This window comes from Cydia pomonella, chromosome 20 (genome assembly GCF_033807575.1).
Source record: "Cydia pomonella isolate Wapato2018A chromosome 20, ilCydPomo1, whole genome shotgun sequence".
Classification (NCBI taxonomy): domain Eukaryota; kingdom Metazoa; phylum Arthropoda; class Insecta; order Lepidoptera; family Tortricidae; genus Cydia; species Cydia pomonella.
Genome location: NC_084722.1, coordinates 14,476,138 through 14,503,565, shown reverse-complemented (window position 1 = coordinate 14,503,565; position 27,428 = coordinate 14,476,138). Strand labels below are relative to the sequence as shown.

The 27,428-nt window shown below is 38.1% G+C and overlaps 3 protein-coding genes and 1 long non-coding RNA gene across 4 annotated transcripts in view; 2 read left to right on the top strand and 2 right to left on the bottom strand.

The window, feature by feature from the left end:
• The first annotated feature begins 34 nt into the window (after positions 1-34).
• Positions 35-12,138, top strand: LOC133528839 (outer dynein arm-docking complex subunit 1-like). The gene is made up of 12 exons (XM_061866326.1): positions 35-1,275; positions 1,887-2,012; positions 4,264-4,458; positions 4,967-5,106; positions 5,485-5,659; positions 6,061-6,240; positions 6,730-6,880; positions 8,600-8,771; positions 9,419-9,560; positions 9,943-10,073; positions 11,323-11,457; positions 11,976-12,138. The coding sequence occupies exons 1-12, from the start codon at positions 1,210-1,212 to the stop codon at positions 12,010-12,012; spliced, it is 1,650 nt and encodes a 549-aa protein (XP_061722310.1). The 5' UTR covers positions 35-1,209; the 3' UTR covers positions 12,013-12,138.
• Positions 12,139-12,880: 742 nt separating this feature from the next.
• On the bottom strand, positions 12,881-17,466 carry LOC133528840 (histone-lysine N-methyltransferase PRDM9-like). The gene is made up of 3 exons (XM_061866327.1): positions 16,620-17,466; positions 15,372-15,497; positions 12,881-14,341 (listed from the first exon to the last, which is right to left on the bottom strand). Exons 1-3 carry the CDS (start codon positions 16,725-16,727, stop codon positions 13,031-13,033), a joined length of 1,545 nt encoding a protein of 514 aa, XP_061722311.1. The 5' UTR covers positions 16,728-17,466; the 3' UTR covers positions 12,881-13,030.
• Positions 17,467-19,946: 2,480 nt separating this feature from the next.
• LOC133528859 (uncharacterized) lies at positions 19,947-21,369 on the bottom strand. The gene is made up of 2 exons (XR_009801062.1): positions 20,795-21,369; positions 19,947-20,543 (listed from the first exon to the last, which is right to left on the bottom strand). It is a non-coding gene; the product is annotated as an uncharacterized LOC133528859 (long non-coding RNA).
• A 525-nt stretch (positions 21,370-21,894) lies between these two features.
• The window catches only part of LOC133528851 (serine/threonine-protein phosphatase alpha-2 isoform), a 73,124-nt gene continuing 67,590 nt past the window's right edge, over positions 21,895-27,428 (top strand). Inside the window, exons 1-3 of the mRNA XM_061866337.1 lie at positions 21,895-22,130; positions 22,295-22,426; positions 23,799-24,015. Coding sequence (XP_061722321.1) covers positions 22,070-22,130; positions 22,295-22,426; positions 23,799-24,015 — 410 coding nt within the window. The 5' untranslated portion in view covers positions 21,895-22,069. The remainder of the gene's footprint in view (positions 22,131-22,294; positions 22,427-23,798; positions 24,016-27,428) is intronic.

Below are 27,428 nucleotides of genomic sequence, written 5' to 3'. Positions count from 1 at the left end.
CACAACACAATAACAGGATATTCAGAAGGAATTAAATGGAATAATGATATTCAGAATGAAAAAGAATAAAATCAGAGGTTTCAGAGGAATTGTTTTGGCCGGTTAAAGATTTAACGGACAGGGTTCACGCTAATTTGGTTGTAAATACTACGGTATGATATATCCAATGTAAAGTAAACCGTAAATGTCTCGACAATTAAAGTCCGTCGCTGTACCAGCATAGGTTTCGATTATGGAAGGTAGAGGCAAGGAACAGAAACTCCTTAGGCAGAATTGTTGCAAAAGTGTCCAGCTGTCAGCTATAAATAATAGTTCCAAATCTCTCCAGAATAGCACTAGAGTAGTTTAAGAACCTAGGCGTTATTGAAGAAGTGAAGTGCGCTGTCTATGATTAGATTTTTTTCTCAAGTATTCTAGGTATTGTAGCGCCACCTATTTATGGTTTTTTGTCGGACACTTTTTGGTATAAGAAGATAATGTTCCTTGCCTCTACCTTCCGTAGTTTCGATTATGTTTCGATGTCAATCCTACCAATAGTGTCAAAAACTTGTTTTATTTTAATCCCATAGTACAAAACTAGAAATATGATGTTGGCGCTATCTTTAAAAACCTTTGACAGTTGCCAACCCCAGCGGAGGTTTCGGCTTTGAAATGAGCTCCCTAGGAAAGATTTCTCAAGGGGGATGGATTTCTTAAAAAAGGAATCGTGCAGTTTTTTTAATGGGCGGCCACCATGGAGTTGCAGGAGTCGATAGGTTATGCTGATCGCTTACGATCAGGTGGGTCGCATACTTAGTTGCTACCGGCGTGGTTTAAGAAAAGACCGTGGTCGGAAAATTTTCGCGTACCTAAGGTACCTATGTTTTCGGGAAAATATTTGTTACGCTCCGTAAGGCCGTAATCTCGTGCAATACATAACATAACCGCAAACGTAAAATTAGGTAACCACGTGATTATTATTTTCAATAGTTACCCACCCATCTCTATTTCTGAACATCTATGTTATGGAGGGTAGAGGTAATCGATGTAGATGTAGAGCGATCTTTTTACTAACGCAAACTCATTCAAAAGCATTAACTCATGGCGAAAAGCAAATCACACCATTCAAAAGTGACAAACTGAAAATTCTTCTGTCAGTGTTGTATTTACGTTCTTTCAGACGAATATTTTTCGCTGTTCATATTATTTTGAGATTATATTTTTATCACAATGCCACAGCAAGTGGAACAAAAGACTATTGACCCTGAAGCGGAGCTCAGCAATGTGCAGCGCATGGTAAGTACAAATTTTAAAAGTTTCCAATGTTATTTGTCCTACCTTTTTGAGGGCAATAGAATCTCCATTGGTTACCCCTTTATTGTATAGAATGGAGATTATTCTATACAATAAAGGGGCAACCAATAAAGCTACTGGCCTAGGAGACCTAGCCTAGCTGGTCTTCATTCGTGCAGAGGGTGGTTTTCCTCCATTATTCCCTGCAGGGTAACTTTGGACCGTCAGAAGCTTGAATAGTCTCAGTATTATGGCCACTCCTTAAGCCTATTCTGCTTGTATTTTACCAGATGCGGGGCTGTTACTAAATTTCTGATGTGAATTTATCTTCCACCAAACTCATCGTGTGCGTTATACCCGAAAACGTTGTCATTGGTATTAAGAGAGAAAGCTACTGCAAAATCCGGTATGAATGAGGTACTCTTTAAGAGAATCCTGTTCCCTCATGATGGTTGTAATTTGTGCTAACTTTCTACCTAAAACTTTCACCGACAGGACCTGGGTTGTTAAGCGAGAAGTCAAACTTTAGGATCCTGAGACCCCCCCGGGTCACCTGCCTAACCTTGCAAATTGACAGGAATAATAGGTTATTACAAAAATTCTTTTTTTTTTAGTTCAAGAAGCTCGCGCCGATGTGCAGCGTGGAGAAGCGCGCCGGCGGCGAGCCGCAGCTTGCTCCTCAGGAGAAGCAGCTCGGCATATTGGCTCATGAGCTTAAGGAAACTCTGCTGTGTATCAACGTAAGTAACAGGACTTCGACTTGCTAGTTTTTACTGCCATTACTTACTGTAGATGACCAGATAGACCAAGAAAATATGGATAAACTGTGTGAGAGACGATGTATGAATGTTGATGATCGTTGGTTCCTCTTCGTCATTTTAACTTTTCTGTTTTTACAAGCTTTTTATTTACTTGTAATGTCTGTATATATGTATGTATGTAATATATGTACGGGTCAAATCTTGCAAGTTAACCCATTCATTGCCGACGCCTCATATTTTTACTCATCACGCAGTGCCGCCGCCTTCCACGCGACGACGCGAATTCGCGTCCGCGGCATTACGTTAACATTTCATGGACGCGAGTTCGCGTCCGCGGCATTAGGTTAACCTATTTCAAGGGCGCGAATTCGCGTCCGCGGCATTACGTTGTCAAGGACGCAATTTCGCGTTTTCGGCATCGTAAGTGAAATTTTTGCGCCTAAAAACAGTTTTTGTCGAAAACGTATTCAGTATAGACGTGACGGCCGTATACTTCAGACGTATATGAGTTTTTAATGGTTTTTAGTAAGATTATAAAAGTTAAAGAAAGTGTTTAAAGCAAGTGTTTAGATAATGGACAAAAATGGTAAGTATTTTGATATTGTTTTATGAAATATTTAGCAGTTCAGTTATTGATAATAGATAGATATAGGTATATATTATTAGTAATTAGACTAATATCATGTTTTTGCAAATTAGTATCAATATTTAAAAACATCACTGGTTGGTACGATCGGACGTGAATTCGCGTCTTCGGCATCCGAGATAAGAATTATGAAAATTACAAATGCACTGAATCTAAAAACTAGCAACAGTATAATATTATCCTTCATAAATAAAGTAACATTTTGGTATCAGCATTTAAGTACAGTTGTTTTCTAGCAAAAAAAAAACACAACTCGAGGACGCGAAATCGCGTCCTCGGCATAACGATTACACATAACATGGGACGCGAATTCGCGTCTTCGGCATCCGAGATAAGAATTATGAAAATTACAGATGCACTGAATCCAAAAACCAGCAACAGTATAATATTATCCTTCATAAATAAAGTAACATTTTGGTATCAGCATTTAAGTACAGTTGTTTTCTAGCAAAAAAAAAACAAATAACTCGAGGACGCGAAATCGCGTCCTCGGCATTACGATTACACATAACATGGGACGCGAATTCGCGTCTTCGGCATCCGAGATAAAAATTATGAAAATTACAGATGCACTGAATCCAAAAACCAGCAACAGTATAATATTATCCTTCATAGATAAAGTAACATTTTGGTATCAGCATTTAAGTACAGTTGTTTTCTAGCAAAAAAAAACAAATAACTCGAGGACGTGAAATCGCGTTCTCGGCATTACGATTACACATACATAGGACGCGAATTCGCGTCTTCGGCAATGAATGGGTTAAATTTGACCAACTTCCCGGTTTCCGATGAAGCTGAAAATTTGCATACATATGTAAGTCGGGTGACAATGCAATATTATGGTAACATCGAGCTGATCTGATAATGGAGACAGGAGGTGGGCATAGGAACTCTGTGATAAAATAACGCAACCTGTGTTTCGGATTTTTAGAATTGGCTCGATGAGTTGCCTTGCCTGTGGAAAGAAAAGTACAGACAGCGGCTTGTACCAAAAATGTTTTTTTCCAAAGACTTATTTTGTAATACAACGACGATGGCAGTTACCGTAGCCTATGAACGCTTGCAACTCGAGGTGTGACATGCGCGTTGCCGACCCTTTAAAAATCTATACACTTCTTTTTTGAAGAACCTCATACTGTAGACCGTCGGGAAAATCTTGGCTGGTGTTTGTTATAGAGAAACAAAAGCAGATGTTTGAAAGACGTTGCTAAGTTTTATGAATAAGTGGGCAAGTATCCTTATACGAAATCATTTTGCTGATAACTTTTTTTTATAAGTGCATCCAGTCTCGCTGGGGACCTACCGCGAAAACCAAAATTCGCGAATTGCGGGGGATCTTTCCAATCTCAATTACTCTCACTAAGACGTAATTAGAGAGACACAGAAAAATGCCCGCAATTGACGAATTGAAATCTGGCGGAAGCACCTGCAGCGCAACGCGACGCGAGCAGTTCGTGAGCATTTCGTAAACAGGCGCTCACTTTGGTCACACCATTTCCAAAAAAGAAGCACGATTCCGAAATATCCCGTGGTACGTGCGAAAAAGGATATGAATGGCTAACTCAAATTCATCTGGTTTTACAGCTAGCAAAAAAAGGTCAACACGGCCTCCGCGACCGTTTAACGAAGAAGAGCACACGCCACTCGATCATGGAGTACGAGCATTTGGACTTGGAAGTGCGAGATGAGCGCAATCAGCAGACCGAGCTGGATTGTCTCAACTACCTCGCTGGCAAGCAGATGCAGGAGTTGCTGAAGAAAGTGCCTACGGAAGCTGATGTGAGTCATTTCTAAAATTTAAGCGAAACGTGTTCAAAAAGTTGATAAAGTTCTCGGAAATTTTAAGCATACTTTACGGGATTTGAAGAGATTTTTTTTTTGGAAATAGAAAGTTTTGATATCCATACATATTTCGCAATTTTGGAAACTTTCTGACGGCACATTAGTAGTTGTGATGTATTAGATATATGAATCCCTTGGTAAACTTACGTAACAGGTACACTCATATTTTTTTAAACAAAAGTGACAGTCTAAAGTCTTACGTCGTGTAGTACCGCTTTAGTATTGGCGCCGGCTAATAATGATGTAAGCGCCGACCGCCATAAGGTCCCTTTTGATTTGGACTGTCATAAATATCTGCAATTTTGTTAAAACCCTCTATAGGATAAGCATGTAAATTCGGGAACGATTCTAGCAAACGTACTCTGCTTAACTTTCGTAAATAATACTAGTAAAGCAACTTTCGTTTTTCTGTGTTTTTTAACTAGCTTGCAATCTTCTCGTGCAGGAGCTGGCAATGATCGAAGATGCAGCTGCCCGTCTCCGGCGCATGGAGAACCGACTCGATTTGGCCACCAAACGATTCTGCGTCGTCAACTCTGACAACAAGCATGTCCGTGAAGAAATCCACCGGCTGATGGTTGAGAGGTAGCGCGCCTTCTTACCGTATAGCCGCCCAGGGGCTTGCAAAATGGCATTCTAAACTAAATTTATTTTGAATTTTTATTTTGACAAATCAGAATGGCATTTGTTTTGACCTGTTTTGATTTATGGTTAGCAGAGGATAGGCCTCCTTAGATTCTAAGGTGTAGCCATAGAGAATATACCGACTGGACCTCAACTAACCGGCAGCTACCTATCAAAACTGCATATACCCAGCATGCTGCGGTCTGGTGTTAGGTCAGTCTCGAATATTACGGTATCGGTTCGAATCCACCCTAAGGCACAGGAAACCTCTGTCACTACCGTGCTGTTCGGAAATTCACGAGTCAATAACTTGTCTATCCAATCTATTTTCGTTTACAGGAACAGCTTCAACATCCAATGGAACCGCACCATCGGCAAGTTGGTGAAGGGCAAGGAATACCTCATGGACATCTTCGAAATCGCCGCCCTCGCCTTCGGAGACAGGGACGAGTGCATCAGGAAGCTGGAGGCGTTGAAGTGGAAAGGGCTGTTCCAGCTGAACAGGGATATTGCGGTTTGAATCTTGAATTATGATTACAGTCAAGAGCGCCAAGGGGTGGGGGAGGGGTATAAATACGGTCACAGGATAGAGAAATAGCTTTAACCTTTCATATGTGTGTGGTAGTCAAAAGTTGTGAGTTCAAAACTTGTTGCGCCCGTCCCCCGTTCTATGGGACCCAGCGCGGCGGCACGTGATTGGTAATTTTTTTTTATCGTTGACTACAGCGTATCGAAAGAAATTTTATACTTTAGTTGGACGCCATACATGAAAAGTACGCAATTATAGTTTGGTATATAAAATCTTAATTGAACCATTACAGTCGACGAGTAGAAAAACAAGTTAATATCATTGGTGTTCCCAAACAAAATATAGCGATTTTTCTAAATTAAGTACCTATATTCATTCTGTTACAGGAAATGCAATCCTACGAAGGCGAGATTAACCACCTAGCTAAACTAGAAGAGTTCTTGCGCGTAAAGGGCTCCCGCAGAATTTGCGAAGCGGATGAGATAGAAGAAGTGAAGAGGCAGGAGGAGATCCAGCGATGCGAGAGCGAGATCGCGAGACACGACGCGCTGCTAAATGAGATCTTCGTACGTTTCCATAACATTATAGAGAGTTATTGATTTTAATTGAGAGGTAGTTTAAGATTAAAACGTGCTCCATAGGGAGCTTTGATGATCGATCCAGATAGCGCTGTACTGCGCCATATGTTTTGTGGTCACTGAATTGTTAAACTTCAACTTCTGTCAACCAAAATTACCACCATCAATGTCGCCATACGTGAAATTCAAATCACGATATTGTCTTAGACTTCTTATCATCATAGAAATAGACGAATGTCCAATGTTCTGTAAGATTAGGTACCTAAGATGTCGGCTATTATCCAGCGTCCAGTCATGTGATCAATTGGTCAATCAATCAAGAATATCAAGATAACACGATCTTTTATCGATTAGTGTTGATCTACAATTGAATCGTTAGTCTTTTACATCGAACACTAATTAGTCAGTTAAGTTGCTTTCGGGCCATTGGTCGTATACCTAATATGGACAGCATTAAACCTAAAACTCGACTTCCAGCAATACGCAGGCAACAGTCGCGTGCTCAGCGTCATGAACAACTTCGTGGCGAACGAGATGCAGAACTTCCAGTGCTTCGTGCTGCTGTGCGAGGTGCTGCAGGAGTCTATCTTCCTGCGGCGAGAGCTGAACAGGGCGCGGCAGCTCATATGTGAGATTCCTGTATTTATTACATGAACAACTTCGTGCCGAACGAGATGCAGAACTTCCAGTGCTTCGTGCTGCTGTGCGAGGCGCTGCAGGAGTCCATCTTCCTGCGGCGAGAGCTGAACAGGGCGAGGCAGCTCACATGTGAATCCTAGAGTCCGTTTAAGTTATCTTTGCACCGATTTAAATAGGTCAAAGTGAGCACATGTCATTAGAAATATTATATTTTTAGATAAATTTGACATTAATGATGACATTTCCACACTTTTGCGATGCAGAGTTAACTTGGTCTAACTAAATTTATTATTTTTACAATGTTTAAAATTCATATATAACTCTGATACGACTGCTATCCTTTTCAAATGCCAATCTACTTACACAAAAAACGTGCAACTGACCATAAATCAAATACGTCTCTAAAGTAATGCCACCGCACGCCAAACATTACCTTGCGGCTATTTTGATGACCCAAACTTTTCATAATATAGCGTCTGAGTGTGAGCGAGGGCCATGGATTGTCTGTGTGTAGAGCAACCAAGCTTACCGAGGACTTACATCGCTAGAGCTTTTAGGCCGATAACTAGTTATCGTGCCCTGTAGTTTATATTTCCAACACTCTGACACGTACACGCTGAGGGTGTTCCAGCTTCGATCGCGCCACTACGTGCATTTCAACTCTTTTATTGTGTGCGTGCCGCGACCGCTGCAGGGGACCATCGAATGCGCCGACTTCTGGCCGAAGGGTGTCGTGTTTCGGAGGTTCCGGGGCAAACTGCCGAATCCGACACAAGAGCAGCCGATTCAACGGAGCCACGCCGTTTTGTCGCCTAAATAGTGTTTAGTAGTAATTTTATAAAATGTATATATATCTGTCTGTAAGGTATTTGTAATATGGGCCTTGTTGCCTGAATCAAATTTTAAAATAAAATAAAATAAATAAATAAAATGTAGTCTGGCCTGCACTAAGTACGTAGGTTTTTAATTGTATTATTCCAGCCTTGCTTAAACACCTCGTACAGTTACGGACTTTAATTGCTGATCCATTTAGGGTTTACTTTACATTGGACATTTCATACCGTTACGTTAGTATTGAAGTATTGAAAACCAAATTAGCCTGAACCTTAGATGGATCAAAAATTCAAGTATGTGACCGTACCTTGTGACTACTCCGGTCTTAGCTCAACGTGCTTACTTACTAAATTTATATGTCCCTGATAAAGAACCATTGACTGACTGACTTGGTGGCACTTTCTTCTTTATACTTTTATGGACCCGGGTATGTCCTTAAACTACGTCCACAAGAGAGGTATGGGCATTGTGAATGTCATCTCGCTCTGTGTGGTAGACCACAGCACAGCGGATGTCATTCCAGATCTAGAGCAGAGCCCAACTGGGGAAGTACCTCCACCTTACAGAAAATCGCAGCCAAATAACACTAGACCCTACTCATAGTGTTGTGTTCCTGCCGGTGAGTAAGGTTGCCAGAGCTCAACGAGGATGGGAGGGGGTTAGGGTCGGCAACGCGCATGTAACTCCTCTGGAGTTGCAGGCGTACATAGGCTACGGATACTGCTTACCTTCAGGCAGGCCGTATGCTTGTTTGCCACCGACGTAGTATAAAAAAAAATACTTTTCTCACATCTCACATGTATTTAGTTTTGTTTGTGTTTACGAATAGAAATATTATTTATTATTTCTATACTTATGACACATTTTTACCCAGTGGACCAGCGCGATATCAACGAGGCTCGAGAGGAGATGCAAACCAAACGATTAGTTAGCATGAGACTAGCGCTCGATCAGCAGAGGGTCAAGGTGCAGGAGAAGCGGGACCTGGATGTAGCAGCGGAGAACACCATCATCAAGGTGCTGAAAGGCATCGACGACTTAGTCAGGTATGTGGGATCAGCAAAGTCAAGGTGGTACTGGAAGGCACCGACCAATTAGTCAGGTATTTAGCATCAGCAGTTACAATGAGGCTCGAGAGAAGAGGCAGACCAAACGTCTGGTTAGCATGAGACTAGCGCTAGACCAGCAGAGAGTCAAGGTGCAGGAGAAGCGGGACCTGGATGTAGCAGCGGAGAACACCATCTTCAAGGTGCTGAAAGGCATCGACGACTTAGTCAGGTAGGTGGGATCAGCAGAGTCAAGGTGCAGAAGTGAGACGTGGATATAGAGCCGCTAAATAACGCCATCATAAAGAATAGGGGAACGCGGTCTAACAGAGAGGACTAAATCAGGTCGACCTATTTTATAGGAAAGTCTCGATCTCAGACACAAGTTTGTTTTGGCTCTCGTGGTGACGTTTTCCACAGAAATTTTGGTGCAGCTGATGTCTGCTATAATCACCATACCAGCAAATCTTACTAAAATCAAAAACTTAGGAAAGTCTGAGAAGAGGCATCCCCTATTTAGTTAGTTTTACTAGGCATTCTCCGCAAATCGGCAACCATTGTGCGTTACTCTAACCACCCCACTCACGAAACCTAACATTGTATTGAGGTTGCTAACTTCCTCCTTTGGTTTACACAACTATTTACAGATTGGCTAAATGCGACACCACGCCGCTCCTGTCGCTGCTCGGCAACCACCGGGAGACCACCAAGTGGAACGTCACTAAGTTCCTGCGGATCCTCGAGGCTGAGGTCAAGAGCCTCATCGAAGTTTGCTACGGTGCCGTTAAGGTCTGAATTTCCTTTTTATACATCTGCCCTCAACTTGGTCTGCGTAGCTTTGCCCTTAGGTACTTACCTAAAATGTCATTTTTGTAGTTTTTTTGCCTGTGACATTATCAAGCAAATCTAATTTTACGGTCTTAAGTTATTTTCATACAATTGGGTACTAATTTGATGAGACAATGCAACTTTAGATGTTCTACTTTTATTAATTGTATCAGCTTTGAGCTGTAATTTACTTAATAGAGAAAATCCGCTTTTTGGTCAGAGTCAGAGAACACCACACCACACATCCAGTTATATAAAAACACAGCTAGCGATTATGCCTGAAGCCAGCTCTAAAGCAATGCGATATTCTACTACTCTATCATCATCTTCCTGTTACTTTCAGCCACCAGCCCCGACTCCCAAAGGGCGCAAACCAGCGGAGCCGGCCAAGGTCAAGCTAGTGGCAGACCCCTACGTTGTGGCTCTGCGTCCCAACAGGATTGAGAAACTAGTGCCCTACCAGCCGTGCGCTTAGTAAGTCTTCTACGTCTTTTCAGTCTGTTAATTTGAATTATGGTACCGTATCTTATTTTTCCACGCCACTCCACGGAATGGCGCCAAGTAAATTTACAGCGTCCATATGAATGTATTTCCATTTGCCAAATATCCATATTATATTATATCTAAGCCGAACAGGAATTGAATTTTAATCCACATTTAGATTTGGTGACAGCAACACTTTTTTACTGGCCAAAGGAGGACATTATAGTAAACACCCTTATAATGGAACAGGCGCCAGTAATGGAATGGTATAGACAAATGCTGTAAAACAAGTATTTATCATCAGTTTTTTATCGCTGGCAACATTTTACCATAAACAAGAGCCAAATTGATATTTGTTATTTTGAAAATGAATGGCGCCATACTTCCATGACTGAAACAAAAAACCACAGTTTTAATTGGTAAGTAATATTGAAACCAATTACAGTAGCTTTCATTAAATAAATAAAAAACATAAAGGACGAATTGGACATTCAATTTTTAAAGAGTAAAGCTGTAAAAATTTTACATGTGTCAGTTTTACAGGTAAATTTTTTCTCAAATGTTCCATGATTGGTGCCGTTAACATACCTATATCTTTAAAAAATTGACAAAAAAATGCTTTTTTTTTGTTTGTAACTTCGTATGTAAAATAATGTGGATAATCATTCACATCACAAGCCTTGTTGAGCTTACTGTGTTACTAGGTCGATCTGTGTAAAATTGTCCTCTCTCTTCTTCCTCGTATTCTCCCGGCATTTGCCACGGCTCATGGGAGCCTGGGGTCCGCTTGACAACTAATCCCAAGATTTGGCGTAGGCACTAGTTTTCTGTGTAAAATTGTCCAATAATATTTATTTATTACACGTGCCATCGTACCTACGTTTTTCCACTAAATATTTTCCATTCTCCATGATTTTTTAGTATGTTATAGGCACAATGAAAAATTTGATTTATAGGTTTTCTTTTTATTTCAAAATTTGCAAAACAATTTTATTTTTTTCAAAATCGCTAAACCTAGAATATATTATGCTGAAGCGATCGACATCAAAATTTAAGATTTAGTTAGTGGAAACCGTTTTCTCCCAAAATGGGTTTTCATAGAAAAATTACCGTCATTTTGTTAGATTAAAAAACCTCTTAAGCTTTACACATGCCACATCAAAATTGGTCAGTTTTGCCATTCCCTACGGGTTTATAAGAGATTCTCTATCGATATTAAACCAACCTTCCTTTGTCTTAGCTGCGTGGAAGACTACATCATGAACCTGATCTTCGAGACTCTAGCCGTCCCCGCCGACCGCGATTATGTGGAGACCATCTTCCACCTTGAGGCCATCAACACCAAGTTCGGGATATACACGCTAACTAACCCTGCGTAAGTATACTTTATTTCCCTATATGACCCAAATTAAACTAGAGGGCAGCATAGGAGCGTCTTATTTGTGAACGCAGTGTGACAGATCCTCCAATCCGCGTACCATGCGTAGACTTTATAAATTTGAGAAGATATTCGACTTAAGTATCCTTTGCCGCAAATTTTCTGTTATCTAGCTTGCTACTTAATATCTTTTTCTGTCCCTCTCAGTAGCTAGTATCCGGCGATCAAAATAGATGTAGGTTGTACCCTGGGTTAGTTGGGGTAAAAGACACACTGTGGCAAGAGGAACTCTTGTAGGAATCCTTATACTGTATTTCTTGCCTACTAACCCCGGTCAAAATAAATTACCTTTCGTTTACCCCATATGACCTTATAACTTTATAAGTTTACGATTTAGACCACAAAGCTGAATTCTCTGAATTAAGATGTAATTAAAAACTCGAATATAATGAGTACAATACGGATCACTCAACAGTTGAGCTATCACGTTTTACTAATTACTTTTTTCTTTACAGAAAACGTCATCCGTACAGGCAGAGTAAAGGAGAATAGGTGGTTGATTTTTCTCGACAAGACAAAATAATCTCTAAATATTAGATTACGTAAAGTGTCTGTAGATTCAGAGTTTTGATATAGAATTAAAATGTGAGTATTTAATTTAATAAATCTGTATTACAACTCGGCGTTTTTATCATTCAGAAAAACCTAAACAATGTTTTGCATTACTACTTCACCCGGTCAAACAACTTTGTCAGTAAAAAAAGGCGCAAAATTTAATTTTTTTATGGGAAGATAACGCTTCGCGCGCACATTATTTAAATTTGTTGCTTTTTTCTACTGACGGTAATGGCTTGAAAGACTATAAGGATGGTTAGAGCCATTCTACGCTAAAGAAGGTTACTATACATTTATTCGGTCGTCGAACAGTTTTTGCTGCTAAGAGCGTAAATTAAATAAATAATGCCGGACCCGCTTGGCGGATTCTCTGTTCGTAGTCGCTTTTCTCTACAAAGCGGGTAACCGCTGGGATCAGCTACGAGCGTAGCGCTACGAAACCGTTCGCAGTGAATTCGTCAATATACAGTTCTCTGTCCCTCTCAGCAGGCAGTGTTCGGAGACCTCATAGAAGTAATAACCTCATTTGTTTAAATCGACTATTCTATGAATCATGTCATTTATATGTCATTTATGAAAACGCGTGCTTTGACATGTCATGTTATTAAAGGTTAGATTTGACAAATCTGCGCGTTATCGTGGATGACACTATTATAGCTAGGCACTATAGGGAGCGTGCATGAACTATAGGAGGCAGCACAGGAGCTGTCAGATTTTTGGCGCGAGGCGTAAATGTGATGTTTATTGTTCCAATGTAGCCCACAAGATGGCAGAACCTACTATGCACAAGAAAACACGTGACGTGTAAATTTACATGTTTATTGTTCCGATTCAGGCCAAAAGATGGCAGACCCTCCAACGCGCACGGTCCCTATTGGCAGTGACAATGTGATCCCTGCCATTTGACGTAAAATTGTACGGGTATCTAAGTGGTAGGTAATCTAAATAAATTACATTACTCCTTAGCTATACTAACAGTCTTTACAATGACCGGAGCAACCCGCTTATATGACCGAGCTCGCTCATTCTCATGGGTTCTCGCATGCCTCTTCAAATCCCACTTCTGAACACACGCGTAATCACACAGCTCACATTTAAACCTCTTATCACCTATGTGCCTTTTGATATGTCTGTCCAAATGATTCTTACTAGCAGCCTCATAATCACACCACAAACATTTATAAGGTTTAACTCCCTTATGCATATTCATATGTTTGGTTAAACTACATAGTTCGGTGAATCCTTTGTTGCATTCTTTGCATATGTATGGACGTTCTTTAGTATGTACACGAAGGTGGGACACTAACCTACTTTTTGTAGCACATTGGTAATCACAGACAGCGCATATGACGAATCCTGAATGTTTCTTCATATGGTACATTAGTCTCTTCTTGTATGGGGTTTGGTAGTAGCATTTGTTGCAATGGTAAGGTTTTAGTTGTGCTTGGGTTTTTGGTTTATTTCCTTCATATTGAACACTCGATACCTTCTTTATTCTTCTACCATCTACGTTACACTTTTCTATAAAATGTTGTACTTTAACATCCTTGACACCTTTGCTTGAGTTAGAAGCCAGAATACCTCTCATATTATTTTTAGCGTTACTTGTTTCATCAAATTCATGGGTAATGGGTTGGTTCACTTCTATTTCCACTGAACTTTTATCATCTTCAGATTTTACATTTTTTAATAATTTTCCTGCATCAATTTGGATATACGGCATCTCTTTAAGTTTTACTGTTTCTATAGATATAGAGTGGCTAGATTGGTTGAGTTGTTCTTTGACCGAATGACTCGTTGCCGGCTCCACGTCACTAGTCACTTCAGAACTCTGCGTTACTCCAGGCTCAGTTTTAATCATCTGATATATACCCGGTTCTTCAGGGCATTGTATTTCACCAGGCTCGATCCAAGGCATTAAATTATTTGAATGATTTTCTGGACTTTGTTCTGGTTCTGTTTTAACTACGACATGTCTCAGATCTTCAAGACTTTGAGTTTTGTCAGGTTCAATCCTAAGCACGGCTTCGTCTGTGGGATTTTCTGAACTTTGCCTTTTACCAGACTTTATTCTAAGCGTAGCATTATGTGTGGGACCTTCAAGCTTTTGGGGCTCCCAAGGTTCAGTATTAGAGCCTAACTTATTCTTGATATCTTCCGACTTTTCAACCTCACTGGGCCTCATATGCTCCAATGTGAAGGTTGGAAGAGTGTCAACTAAGTTGTGCTGCTGGCGATCGACTGCGGCAATGGTGTCTTCAGTGAGCTGTGAATTATGAAGAGTTTGATTAAAGATTGTTCAAAATAGGTAGGTACATGAATAAGAACAACCTTCTGAAAAAATGGGCTGGTGAATGCATGTGGGATTCACGAACAGGAACTCATTGTATTTCAGTACCGGTAACATACGGAATACAAAACTTGATTCCTACCAGCTTGACTCCTCCCTCCTGGGACCTCGGGGCCGCGTAAAAATTTGCACATATATATTCTCCAAATGCCACAATCTATAATGCACTTATGTATAGTAATTCAGAATTGCCAATTCAAAAACGAAACAACTGTGTACTTGTGAGTCTCAGGAGGCTAAGATGAATTAGTGGTTCTCTCAAGATCTCGTTCCGCTAATTTTCTTAAGTTTTTTCATTGAACTCTATTTTTTAGGCAATAAAGGTGACGAATGGTAGTTATAGCTACCAAAAGGTCTTCCTTTTAGTATTGAATGCTATGCTATAAGTTATGTAGTAGGGCCCTCCGCTAGCTGGCGCGTGTGCACGGAGCGGGCGAACGCGCGCGCGTGGAATTGTAGGTAAAACACGCTACACGCGTTCGCGTCAGTTAGCGGCTTTCATTTTTAGGGTTCCGTACCTCGAAAAAAAAAACAGAACCCTTATAGGATCACTTTGTTGTCCGTCCGTCCGTCTGTCTGTGAAGACCCTTTTTCTCAGGAACACGTGGAGGTATCAATTTGGAATTTATATCAAATACTCAGGTCTACTGTCCCTTAGAGCTGTAAAAAATCAAACTTCTAAGCCAACGCAATGAAAAGATACAGCCGTTTATGCCGCAAATTTACCGAAAATTTTCGACATTCGCAAGGGAATCAAAACCTACAGGGTACTTAAGATAAAGGAAAAATTGCGAAAACCGCAAATTTTTGTACGGAACCCTCGGTGCGCGAGTCCGACTCGCACTTGGCCGGTTTTTTGTTAACATGCTCCATGCAGACGCACTAGCTAGCGAACGCTCGTAACATCTGGAATGGTAAAGATATTTTTAATGATTTTGTAAACTACCTGGTTCTCCTGCAGCAACCGGTTCAGGATGCCTTCTGAGATGGCACACTTCTCCTGCAGTCTGCAGCATTTGTCCAGGGTCTCCAGACAGGGGGCACAGAGCGCGTGAGGCTTGCTGTCTGCCATCTGGAATTAAATATTGTACGTTATGGTGAAACGATGGAACTCACAACAACAGTCAAGTAATGAGAAACTGTCAGCGCTAAATTGAAATCTGGAATTGTCATTAAACCAATAGATAGATAGGATAGGTTCGTTAGGTTGTTTCCGATGACCGAAGGGCAAACAGTCGACTCAGAGAACGAGACAATGATTTTCACGTTTCACGATATGCCTAGGAATTTCATGATCTGGCGGATATTATGATTGGCCGCCGATATGTACCTATAAGCTCGTTCAACTGCACTGAATTTGTGAAAAACATGTTGGTTTTTACTGCTTTAAGAGCCACCCCACACTAGCGTGGCCATCTGGGCCATCCCAATGATAATAAACGTAGTACAAAATAAATACAACTCTCAAAAAAAAACAAAAAAAAAAGAACCAGTAAATAAATAAAAATGGCGGTTAAATATTACTCTGTGACATTGACATGTTTGTTTTAAGTACTATTGTACCTATTATTAAGACATTTTGACCTATAACTTTGGCGTTATTAATAAAGTTTTGTATTTGTACAAAATATTTTAGCTGGGACAGCTGAAATAGATGGGGTCGCAAGTTGCGCGTCTCAAACAAAAAACTTTTCATCTTTCCTTTTTGCTTTGTCATAGGGTAGGGGGTAGGGGTAGGTATAAAATGATTTTCACCACACCAGCTGGTTCTCTTGATGATTCAAAAACTGATAAGAAAGTAGCATTTTATCCACATGTGTGGCAAGGTAATCATATGCAAATTTTGAGTTGTTTCCTTATGGTAGGTGGAATTTACTTATAATTCTTATAAATGATAATTTTGGACGATAAATATTAGGCGATAAAAATTGCCTCACGCGTATGCTCGCTCTGTGTGGACCCACACGCGTATACGCGTGAGGCAAAATCCTCACGCTCAAATCGGCCAGTGTAGACGGGCTCCTTTATTAGTAGCCTTGAAAACCTCGCAACGCTCAAGATTCCACTTTCGAATCACTCGCTACGCTCGTGGTTCAATTTTGGAATCTTTCGCTTGCTCGGGTACTTATTTACTTATCTATTAGCACGAGAGGTTAAACAACAACTTTGCCCTTTATTACTTGCTATTACATACCGATATAGCTGCCATTCTCTCAAACGCCTCTTGATATTTCGTTCGTAATATATTATAAACAGGAACTTTGCACCGCAAACATGCTCGACATACAAGCAAATCCGACATTTTATTTATTTACTTCGCTCTATTTTCGTTCCGTGCGCTATGATATGACGAAAGCTAAGCTTCACACTGCTAAACAGACTGAGGAAAATGTCCCCCGCATTAGTGCCCGCATGCTTGCCCGCATCTGTTCTTCTATCCTATTCTCTCGCACTACAGTCGGCGCAGCTATTTCGCTTTTAACGGGCGACCGTTATCGACTGTGACGCCTTCCCCTTCGTCTATCGTTGGGCTTCGGAAATACGAACTTGCAATCGCCGCATCTCATAGAGCTGTTACAACACGATTTGATATTATTAAGAAAACTATAGTTTGACCCCCTGACCAAGACATATGGAGTTAGGCCAAGCTAAGATAGCAGCGATTTCGTTAGCCCAGACGGGGCAACTGTTGTTTATACGTCATAATCCGAAGCCGATAAAACCGATGGTCCCGGGTTTAAATCCTGGTAACATTTATCCGTGTGATGAACACGGATATTTGTTCCTGAGTCATGGGTGTTTTCTATGTATTTAAGTATTTATAAATATTTATATATCATATATGTATATAACATCGGTCGGTATAACAACGGTCTAAGTACCCTCAAAACAAGCCTTATTGAGCTTGCTGTGGGACTTAGTCAATTTGTGTAATAATGTCCTATAGTATTTAATATATTTAATAATCTCATAGAAGTTTGACGTTTAAAATAACACTTGCACCGTCTGGGCTATCAAAATTGCTGCCAACTTAGCTTAGTCTAACTTTAGACAGACTAAGCTACTGGACTTTTACTGTCTCATTTCAAACATAACAGGGATAATGTCTTACGTTAGCACAAGCACCCAAAAGAAAGGGATAAGTATAGTTTCCTGTGTTCTTACTTACTGACAAGTAGTGTTCGCCAGACCACGCCAGACTATATTTAATATTTTATTATTTAATATTTACCTACTAAAATAGGACTCAATAGACTTGACAATGGGGTTTTACAGATGGCTTCAACATAGCTTTCTCCTTAAAAACCTATCATTCCTATCAATAGTATTAAAACCTTCGTAGAAATAGGGAAAATCTACCGGTGCCATCTATAAAAACCTTTGACACGCCTTCCCAGTTTTTTCAAACGCGTTTCGAACGCGATCTTAATACCTACTCGTGGTTCTAAAGAAAGACTAGTTAAAGTGAAATCAAGCTGCGCGAGTTCACTTTTATACTAACGCACCTACTATCCAAATGTTGAATTGGTATTAGATATTAGGATAATGAAGCTCATTGGTTTCGTCCACAATACAGTCAATGCTGAGCATCAGCAGACATTTAAGTAAGTATTATCACTTTTTATCCTCACTCTAATAAATTCTCAGTAACAGCAAACTCAAAAAAATTGTGACGTTATATGCTCTGAATAATTATATAATGGAAATGAAATCATAGATATGCCTTTTTTAGGGTTCCGTAGTCAACTAGGAACCCTTATAGTTTCGCCATGTCCATCTGTCTGTCTGTCGGTCTGTCCGAGGCTTTGCTCCGTGGTCGTTAGTGCTAGAAAGTTGAAATTCGGCATGGATATATAAATCAATAAAGCCGACAAAGTCGTACAATAAAATCTAAAAATGTATTTTTTTTGAGGGTACCTCCCCTACACGTAAAGTGGGGGTGTTTTTTTTTTTGCTTCAACCCTACAGTGGGGTATCGTTGGAAAGGTCTTTCAAAATTAATAGGGGTCTTCAACAATCATTTTTTGATAAAGTGAATATATTCGGAGATAATCGCTCCGAAAGAAAAAAAATTGTGCCCCCCCCCCCCCCCCTCTAACTTTTGAACCATAGGTCCAAAAATTATAAAAAAATCGTGGAAGTAAAGCTTAAGAAAGACATTAAATGAAAACTATAGCGGACATGATCGGTTTAGCTGTTTTTGAGTTATCGCAAAAAGTTTCCCCTTCATAGTAAAAAGACTTACTTTACCTAATTAGGTACTGATTATGCAAATTTTCCTATTTGTTTAACTCGCGTGAAAGGTACCGTTTCATCCCTTGGTTAACAATTTTAAGCTCCAGTTTAGCTTATTGTGACGGAAGAGTAACTACGGAACCCTACACTGAGCGTGGCCCGACATTCTCTTGGCCGGTTTTTATTATCTGCAGGTATTAGCCACTCTCTGTTAGGTATCGTTTAGGCGATGAGACCTAACATATAACAAGGCAGTATAAACAGTATTTAAGAGGATTCTAAAGTTACAAAAGCAAAATAATAAGAAGCCTTAATATTTTAACAATTTCAGTGAATCTATTTCAATTCTAATATAAATAAAATAACTCCAATAATATATTGACAACGACGACAGACAGAATGACACTGATAAATGGTAGCTCTGTTTTCCGAGCTAAAAATGCTTTTTTTTTAATATTTTACAATTTGCAATTCAATATATTAGTATCAAAGAATATAATACTCACTAGGAGAAGAACGCTAACTCCATACAAAAAAATGCCCCTTTCAAAAGTTCGTTTATACTAGTGGCGCTCTCTTTGTATCTCAGTACTAAAATTGACAACCGGTTTAGCCTGGCGGGTTTTGGTAGGTAGTGATCCAGTTCTAGCTAGTGGTTCTGGGTTCGAATCCCGGCGACGGAATTTCTTTTTGTATTTTTTCATTTTTTGTTTTTGTTGGGGTGAGGTTTTTAAATTAGTATTTATCAAATAAAAAAATATTATGTTACATATTAATCAAAATCACAGGCATCTTTTGTCCTAAGAGATAATGATATCTATATTTTAAAGTTTTTTCAATATAAAAGGTAACAATACAGTTTATTATCAAGTTATAAATATTTTTATTCCTATATATTAGGATCAAAAGAGCTTAATTCGTTCGAAAAACATACAATAGGCAGGAAAAAAGTCATTTTCTATACAAATTTATGTATCGGACGGGGCTTGTTGAACTAACTGTGACACTTCCATATAATATCTACATACCTATATAAATTTTATTCAATGAGACCACAGGTCGGTAATTTCGGTTCATTATTGATGTGGGTACCAAATAGTTAACCTATCCTGTGCGTGTGATTATCTTTTGATTTTTTTAAGGCGTTATTTATGTTTAGGTCGTCTATTTTTAGCGCATGTTTTAATTCCCAGATCACCTTCATAACAATAAATAGAAGTCATTAAAATCTTCATGATAAAAACAATTTTATATATATACATATACTATTTATTAAATAATAAATAAATAAATATTATAGGACATTATTACACAAATTGACTAAGTCCCACAGTAAGCTCAATAAGGCTTGTGTTGAGGGTACTTAGACAACGATAGATATAATATGTAAATATTTATAAATACTTAAATACATAGAAAACACCCATGACTCAGGAACAAATATCCATGCTCATCACACGAATAAATGCCCTTACCAGGATTTGAACCCGGGACCATCAGCTTCATAGGCAGGGTCACTACCCACTAGGCCAGACTGGTCGTCAAAATTTTTTGCATTTAATATAGCTTTTTATATATCTAAAACATGATCTTTGGCACATCTGATTTTACTCCACAATTGCAATTAGTGTAACTTGTAATCATATCACATATATCAGCCCAAAAAACTAAAAATTACATGAATATATGACAGACAAAGTTGTTATTACATCTATCCGATTGTCGGACACTTTCTGCTCCACAGCTCAGTGCAGCGGTCTTGTTGATGGTCACCGGGAAACTACAACTAGTCACAATTATGTGGCGGATCCGTGCCTTTTGATTTTGAGCCTTTCCAAGGAAATGATATGACGCCCAAGGATTTTTTGCTCACGTTCACCCTCTAAAACAAAACGATCACATTTTAAACAATACTATAACCTATGTCCCTAATTACTAACCTTGCTAATAGCTACCAGAGTTCTAAATTGCCAGCTAAAACAATGTTAGAATTTACATCTATGATGAATTTAGATTGTAATTTTGGACGCGATAGGGCGGCCGTGCGACTTAAGAGGGTGGTAAGATTAAATTTATGTATTTGAATTTGGCAATAGTACACTTATTTTATTTATAGATTAAAATATTTCTTACCTTGAAATAATTGTTGTTTCTTAGTTTAGTACAATGGATTAAATTTTAACCGAGTCTGAGCGGAGATACTGTGCGGTGGATTTTTAATTTTAAAAATTAATCAATAAATCTATTTCAACAACATAAATCATTATTTAATCATTTTATATGAAAACTGATAGTTTTGAAAATAAAAATAGTTTTGCGTCAATGACTTTGACAGCATTGACATTGCAGACTTTTGTCTATGTTCTAACCGGCCAGACCCAAGTGCAAGGCTTTATGGAGGGTATATGTGCCTCTGACCTCCATAGATTTTATGAACATAGACTAAGACAAACTGAAATAGGTAATAATTTATATAAAATAATAATAATTTACATATGGTAGTGTGACATAAATCAAAATATTTGATAAAAATGATTTTATTTGTTCCCAAAGTTGAATAGACAAAGTTAGATAGGAGCAATGTTGCTGTAACAAAATATTTTTATATTAATAACTGGTATCTATTTCCAGAAGGTCAGACCACACATGCGCAATTATGAAGCGTCATGTCTTTCTAAGGAAGTCGACAGGCCTTGATTAGTATGCTCATTGCTGCATTTTTTTCTAGCTATTTACAGCATGTCACCGTTTTAGCTTTTTAAATGGACAGTGTAGGATACAAATAATAAATTTATTTTTAACCTTTTTAAAACCTGGGTTTTTAAGGCAACACTGACACTTTATTTTTTTATGGTTGCAACACAGAATTCAATAAGGGATACCAGAGCTGAAATTTACCCCATATGTGGGTAACATTAGGCTAAATAAATATTTTTAGAAAATCTTTCAATATTGTCGGTACCAATTCTTATATTGATATAAAGTGTAAAACTATTCTACTGGCATAGATATTATAAGTGCAGATTTTAATGTGACCGTACATTCACAATTAGGAAACAAACGAAACAAAATTCAAAGAAACATTTTAAAAACTGAAATCAATCTTTTATCTCAATTTCTCATTAAAATGACATGCTTAACGTCATCAGCGTACGGTTTGATTTTAAACAAAACTATAGTATAAAAAGAAGTTCATTAGTTTATGCGGGAGTAAATATTTTTGTAGCTGGGAACACCGATGATGTGTTTCTTTTGTTTGCGTGTGTGAGTGATGTCTCTGCCATTGGAACTCATTTAAGCCGAGAACCGAAATAGGTTGTACCTTTCATAAATCGGCAAAAATCTCTACAATCTTCCTTTCTTTACTTGTAATATTTAGTCATATTCCGTGCACAAACATTTTATCCGATGGCAGACAGAGACACAGATGAGTTAAACATCGACAATGTCATAAAAAAATTACTAAAAGGTAATGTTGATATACCAGGAAATAAATGAAACAGTGTTTTTCGTAAAAATAAAGTGATAAACAAATAGTGTGTATTTATTTTACGGGTTGTGTATGAAAGTGCAGTGTATTTCGGGTTATTTAGCTAAAATGGTTCCGTGTTTATATTTGGTTATTGTTTTCAGTCCGGGGCGAGAAGCCTGGCATGAATGTACAGTTAACGGAAATCGAGATCAAAGGGCTATGCTTAAAATCGCGGGAAATATTCTTATCACAGCCCATATTACTTGAATTGGAAGCCCCTCTAAAAATATGCGGTGAGTAAAGAGTTTTATAAACAAAACCATGTACTTATAGTTTGATCGGAAAACTTTAGCATAACAACATTATAGTTTCTACTTTCATAAACTATACATTCCCAATGGTTGCTTGAGGTTATTATTTAGTTTTCATCCATAATACAGCTTTACTGTTTACTTTTTGCATGACTTTATAAGGGAACTTGTAGGTACTTTTGTTTTTACACTTGTCATTTTAAGAAATCGGTTATAGGATGTGGAATATTTGAATTCCTATCTGGTGAAAGCATACAAGTTTCTCAGATATTACTTTCAATGCTTTGGCTTTGGCTTAAAATATTAGAATTGACATGAGAATTATTCATTGAAATGTCTGGAATAGTGTGTTTAATGATACAACAAATTCACTCATACTCACCAGACGAGAGAGTTATACCAAGCTAATTTAGCTTGGTTTAACTCTAAATTTTTGTGATGTAAATATTGCAAGTGGTTTTATTAATACTAAAACATGTTTATAGTACCTACTTATATGTTATAGTTTCTTCAACAATGTTTCCTTGTTTTCTATGTGTATTTTATGTGGTATAAATTGTGATATACATAAATAAATATTTGGGGGCAATCTTACACAGATTGACTTAGCCCCAAACTAATGCAGCTTTTACTATAAGTACTAGGTAATGATATACTTACTTATATAGATAATACTTATATATATAGAAAAGACCCATGACTCGGGATCAAATAATAACACAAACAAATAATTAATGTAGTTATCTTGTGAGTTTTACTTGTTTTATCAAATCATTAATAATTATAAAATTGTAAACAATAACATAAATATCAGATTCTTTTTATATTGATTTTAATTAATTCAATCAGAGCCCAACATTGTTCATGCATTTTTTTTTATTGTTTCATCTGTGTTTGGATTTTTGAAGGTAAACTGTAGTCTTAAAAATTGTGCATAAGAAAAAAATACAAAAAGCTATGACATTATAAAATGTAAGGGTTAAACATATTTTCTATTCACCTTATAGCATTTAATTTATAAATAATTCTCTTTTATATGTATCTATGCTTCACAACCACGGTTTGAACCTACAGTGTAAACTCCGTATAACGTCACTTAATATAATGATTCATACCGAGGTTTGAACCCACAATTTTTGCCCACCACACATGTAAAAGGTTAATATGCGAGGGTCATGCAAATAATAGTGACACTCAAGGGACTGGACGTTTTTTGACACTAGAGTTTTCAATATATATGGAGAAATTAATATTAAAGTAAGCTATAGCCAAGAAAAGTCAACATCATAGGGATATAAATGTTAAACTTGAGACTATAGAACGAATACCATCTTAACCCAAAACTCTTTAACAGGTGACATCCACGGACAGTACTATGACTTGCTCCGACTCTTTGAATATGGAGGCTTCCCGCCCGAGTCCAACTACCTGTTCCTCGGAGACTACGTGGATCGCGGGAAGCAGTCGCTGGAGACCATCTGCCTGTTGCTAGCATACAAGATCAAATATCCAGAGAACTTCTTCTTATTACGGGGGAACCATGAGTGTGCTAGCATTAATAGGATTTATGGGTAAGTGCTTTTTTTTTCTGTAACAAATTTGCAATTTGGTACTTAATAACTTTCTGACAAATATGGGTGTTTTGCTCTTAGTTGCCAGACTGAGATAAACTAAGTTTCCAATCATGGAAAACTGAAATATCATATTTAGATGAAAAATAAACAAAATTAATTCCTACATATTTGACCTCCAAATTTGGTTGTCAACTAATTTATTTGATATATTTGCAATATTTACATCAATTAAAAAAAATTCAAGCTGTTCATCACCAAGATTGTGCTGTCAATCAATAGGGGCCATGTTTTCTTAAGCAAATAATGTAATTGTAGTAGGTATCAATATGATTCATTTCATACTACATAAAGTGAAACTTTAAGAATCAACCAAATGTCTATCTGTCACACCTAATTACTCTCATGACACTGATATATGACATTATCTGTCATCTATATCATGTTAATAGCTGGAGGAAATCTCTCAAGAATACTGAAAGAGTATTAATTAGCCGTAAATTAAATAGTGTGTGAACATAGTGAAAGCAAATTCTTGTGCTACCTAAAACCCGACACAGATGGAGCGATAATATATATTATTATACTGAAATATATCTTATAGTGTAGCTAGGCACTGATCATGCCACCAAAATATATATCGCTGTTTATCTAGCACCTACATTGTCAGAGAGATAAGATAAAGATAGTTTATTATTCAAGTAGGGGCTTGTGCACAAATCACGCGAGGTTTTTTCAGCTATTTTTTGACCCCCCCTCCGCCTTGGTGATATTTGGTGAGGTTCTTGGTTCATAACCTCACATGTATTTTTTTTTTTTTCATTCGACCTTATTTTAAGATAAATAGTTTTGTATAGAGTAAATCTTGTTTAGACTTGCTATTTTGAAGTGCCAAGTGAAGATTTATGTTTAACAAAACCGAGAAAAATTATGTGGTAGATATTTTTTCTTAGTTTCGTTCACCATAGAAAAATACACGTTAGGTTTTCTTATACCCATATATATGAAAAAAAAACATGCATTTTTAAATGCTTAACTACTAATCTTAAATTAAAAAGATTTTTAGGTATTATTTTGACGGAATGGTAACTGCAGAACTCTACATTGGGCATGATTTTTAGGGTTCCGTGCCCGAAGGGTAAAACGGGACCCTATTACTAAGACTCCGCTGTCCGTCCATCCGTCCGTCCGTCTGTCACCAGGCTGTATCTCATGAACTGTTACGTCAGCCAGTTGAAATTTCTACAGATCGTATTTCTGTTGCCGCTATAACAAGAAATACTAAAAACAGAATAAAATAAATATTTCTTTCCAATCTCGAGGTTCTCATCCAATCACCGAAGTTAATGGTACGGAACCCTTCCTGTGCGAGTCCGACTCGCACTTTGCCGATTTTTTTTCCTATATAATGTCATTGTCGACACAGTAGAAAACAACAATTACATTTAACAGTCATGGGAGCTGGACACAACACCGAAATTATCCTTAAGACACGCATCGCTGCCTTCGAAATGAAAGTAATAACCCATCCTTATGACGACCGGTTTGGCCTAGTGGGTAGTGACCCTGCCTACGAAGCTGATGGTCCCGGGTTCAAATCCTGGTAAGGGCATTTATTCGTGTGATGAGCATGGATATTTGTTCCTGAGTCATGGGTGTTTTCTATGTATTTAAGTATTTATAAATATTTATATATTATATATATCGTTGTCTAAGTACTCTCAACACAAGCCTTATTGAGCTTACTGTGGGACCTAGTCAATTTGTGTAATAATGTCCTATAATATTTATTTATTTTGTTTTATTTGTGGTGCAGTAAAGAATATTTATTAAGTAACTTATTTACGTTCATACAAGAAGTTTAGTCATATAATAAAAAAACTTATACATAATTTAGCTTTAACAATAATATATTCTGTTAAAATAAGAACCGCACCATTTCGATACTTCCTTGAGATTCGCACGTTACAGGCTGAGCCTAGTGTGGGGTTCTATGTACTGCATCTCTTGTAATGCAAATTCTTGAAGTAAATATATTCTTTCTTCTTTTTTCAAAAATGTTGTCGGGTACCTAAAAAACTTCCCAAATTATCACCAATTACCGAAAGCATGGTAACTGATAAAACTGACTGGTAACTTGTAGTGATGACGCAACCCATACATAGCGAACTTGAAACTCTCGACCTCGCTCGTGATTCAGAGATGTGACTCACGCACGTGCGTTTCCTAGTGTGCACTTTATGGGCAATCTTATTTTTTTGATACTACAGTCAATAAATAATAAATAAATAAATAAATATTATAGGACATTATTACACAAATTGACTAAGTCCCACAGTAAGCTCAATAAGGCTTGTGTTGAGGGTACTTAGACAACGATATATATAATATATAAATATTTAGAGATACTTAAATACATAGAAAACACCCATGACTCAGGAACAAATATCCATGCTCATCACACGAATACATGCCCTTACCAGGATTTGAGCCCGGGACCATCGGCTTCATAGGCAGGGTCACCTTTAAATATTTATTTTATTCTGTTTTTAGTATTTGTTGTTATAGCGGCAAGAGAAATACATCATCTGTGAAAATTTCAACTGTCTAACCATCACGGTTCATGAGATACAGCCTGGTGACTGACGGACGGATGGACGGACGGACAGCGGAGTCTTAGTAATAGGGTCCCGTTTTACCCTTTGGGTACGGAACCCTAAAAAGGAGACATTTAGATCTGGGCAAAACTTAGTGTTGGCCACCTTTTGCCGAAAAAACATCTCTAATAATTGAATAATTACAGACGTTTTTGATGTATTCTATGTATTTATCTATTTCTATGTATTTTATATCGTCGTTTAGCTCCCACAACACAAGCCTTTTAAGCTTATTGTGGGGTAAGTCGATTTGTGTAACTTTTTTCTTTATTATAATAATTGTTACATTCTGGTCACACAAGACAGCTCAAAAACAATTGGATTCTCTAATTAGTACACTCCTTTGGCTCCGCTTAAGTGAAATCTCAATCCTGCCCAAACATTGTTGAATTAGGTCTCTCTCATTCAAATTTCCCATTATCCCAATGCCAGGATAGGTATCAGGTATTTTGGCTTACTCTTACCCGGGCTATAGCCATAATGCCATCTCTTTCAATTGTAACGGGTCTCAGGCGCATCAAACGTGGGCTGAAATCAATAGAAATTCAGCACCGGAATTGATGGTTACTGAATACATTCATGGTGGTTTAAACTGGCCGTTATACATACGTATAACGTTTTATAACATCGGGTGACAGGGACAACATGATAGTAATGATAGTGTTTTATTATGTTGTCGCTGTCACACAATGTTATATAACATTATAATATAACAGCCAGTGTGGGGCCACCATCGGATATATAATTCTGACTATG

Excerpts from the sequence above, each read along its gene's own strand:
- LOC133528839 (XM_061866326.1), top strand. The coding sequence starts at position 1,210 with ATGCCACAGCAAGTGGAACAAAAGACTATTGACCCTGAAGCGGAGCTC. Across the intron at positions 5,660-6,060 it reads AGCTGAACAGGGATATTGCG|GAAATGCAATCCTACGAAGG; the intron begins GTTTGAATCTTG and ends ATTCTGTTACAG. Across the intron at positions 8,772-9,418 it reads GGCATCGACGACTTAGTCAG|ATTGGCTAAATGCGACACCA; the intron begins GTATGTGGGATC and ends AACTATTTACAG.
- LOC133528840 (XM_061866327.1), bottom strand. The coding sequence starts at position 16,727 with ATGTCGGATTTGCTTGTATGTCGAGCATGTTTGCGGTGCAAAGTTCCT. Across the intron at positions 15,498-16,619 it reads AGAGAATGGCAGCTATATCG|ATGGCAGACAGCAAGCCTCA; the intron begins GTATGTAATAGC and ends ATTTAATTCCAG. Across the intron at positions 14,342-15,371 it reads GGTTGCTGCAGGAGAACCAG|CTCACTGAAGACACCATTGC; the intron begins GTAGTTTACAAA and ends CATAATTCACAG.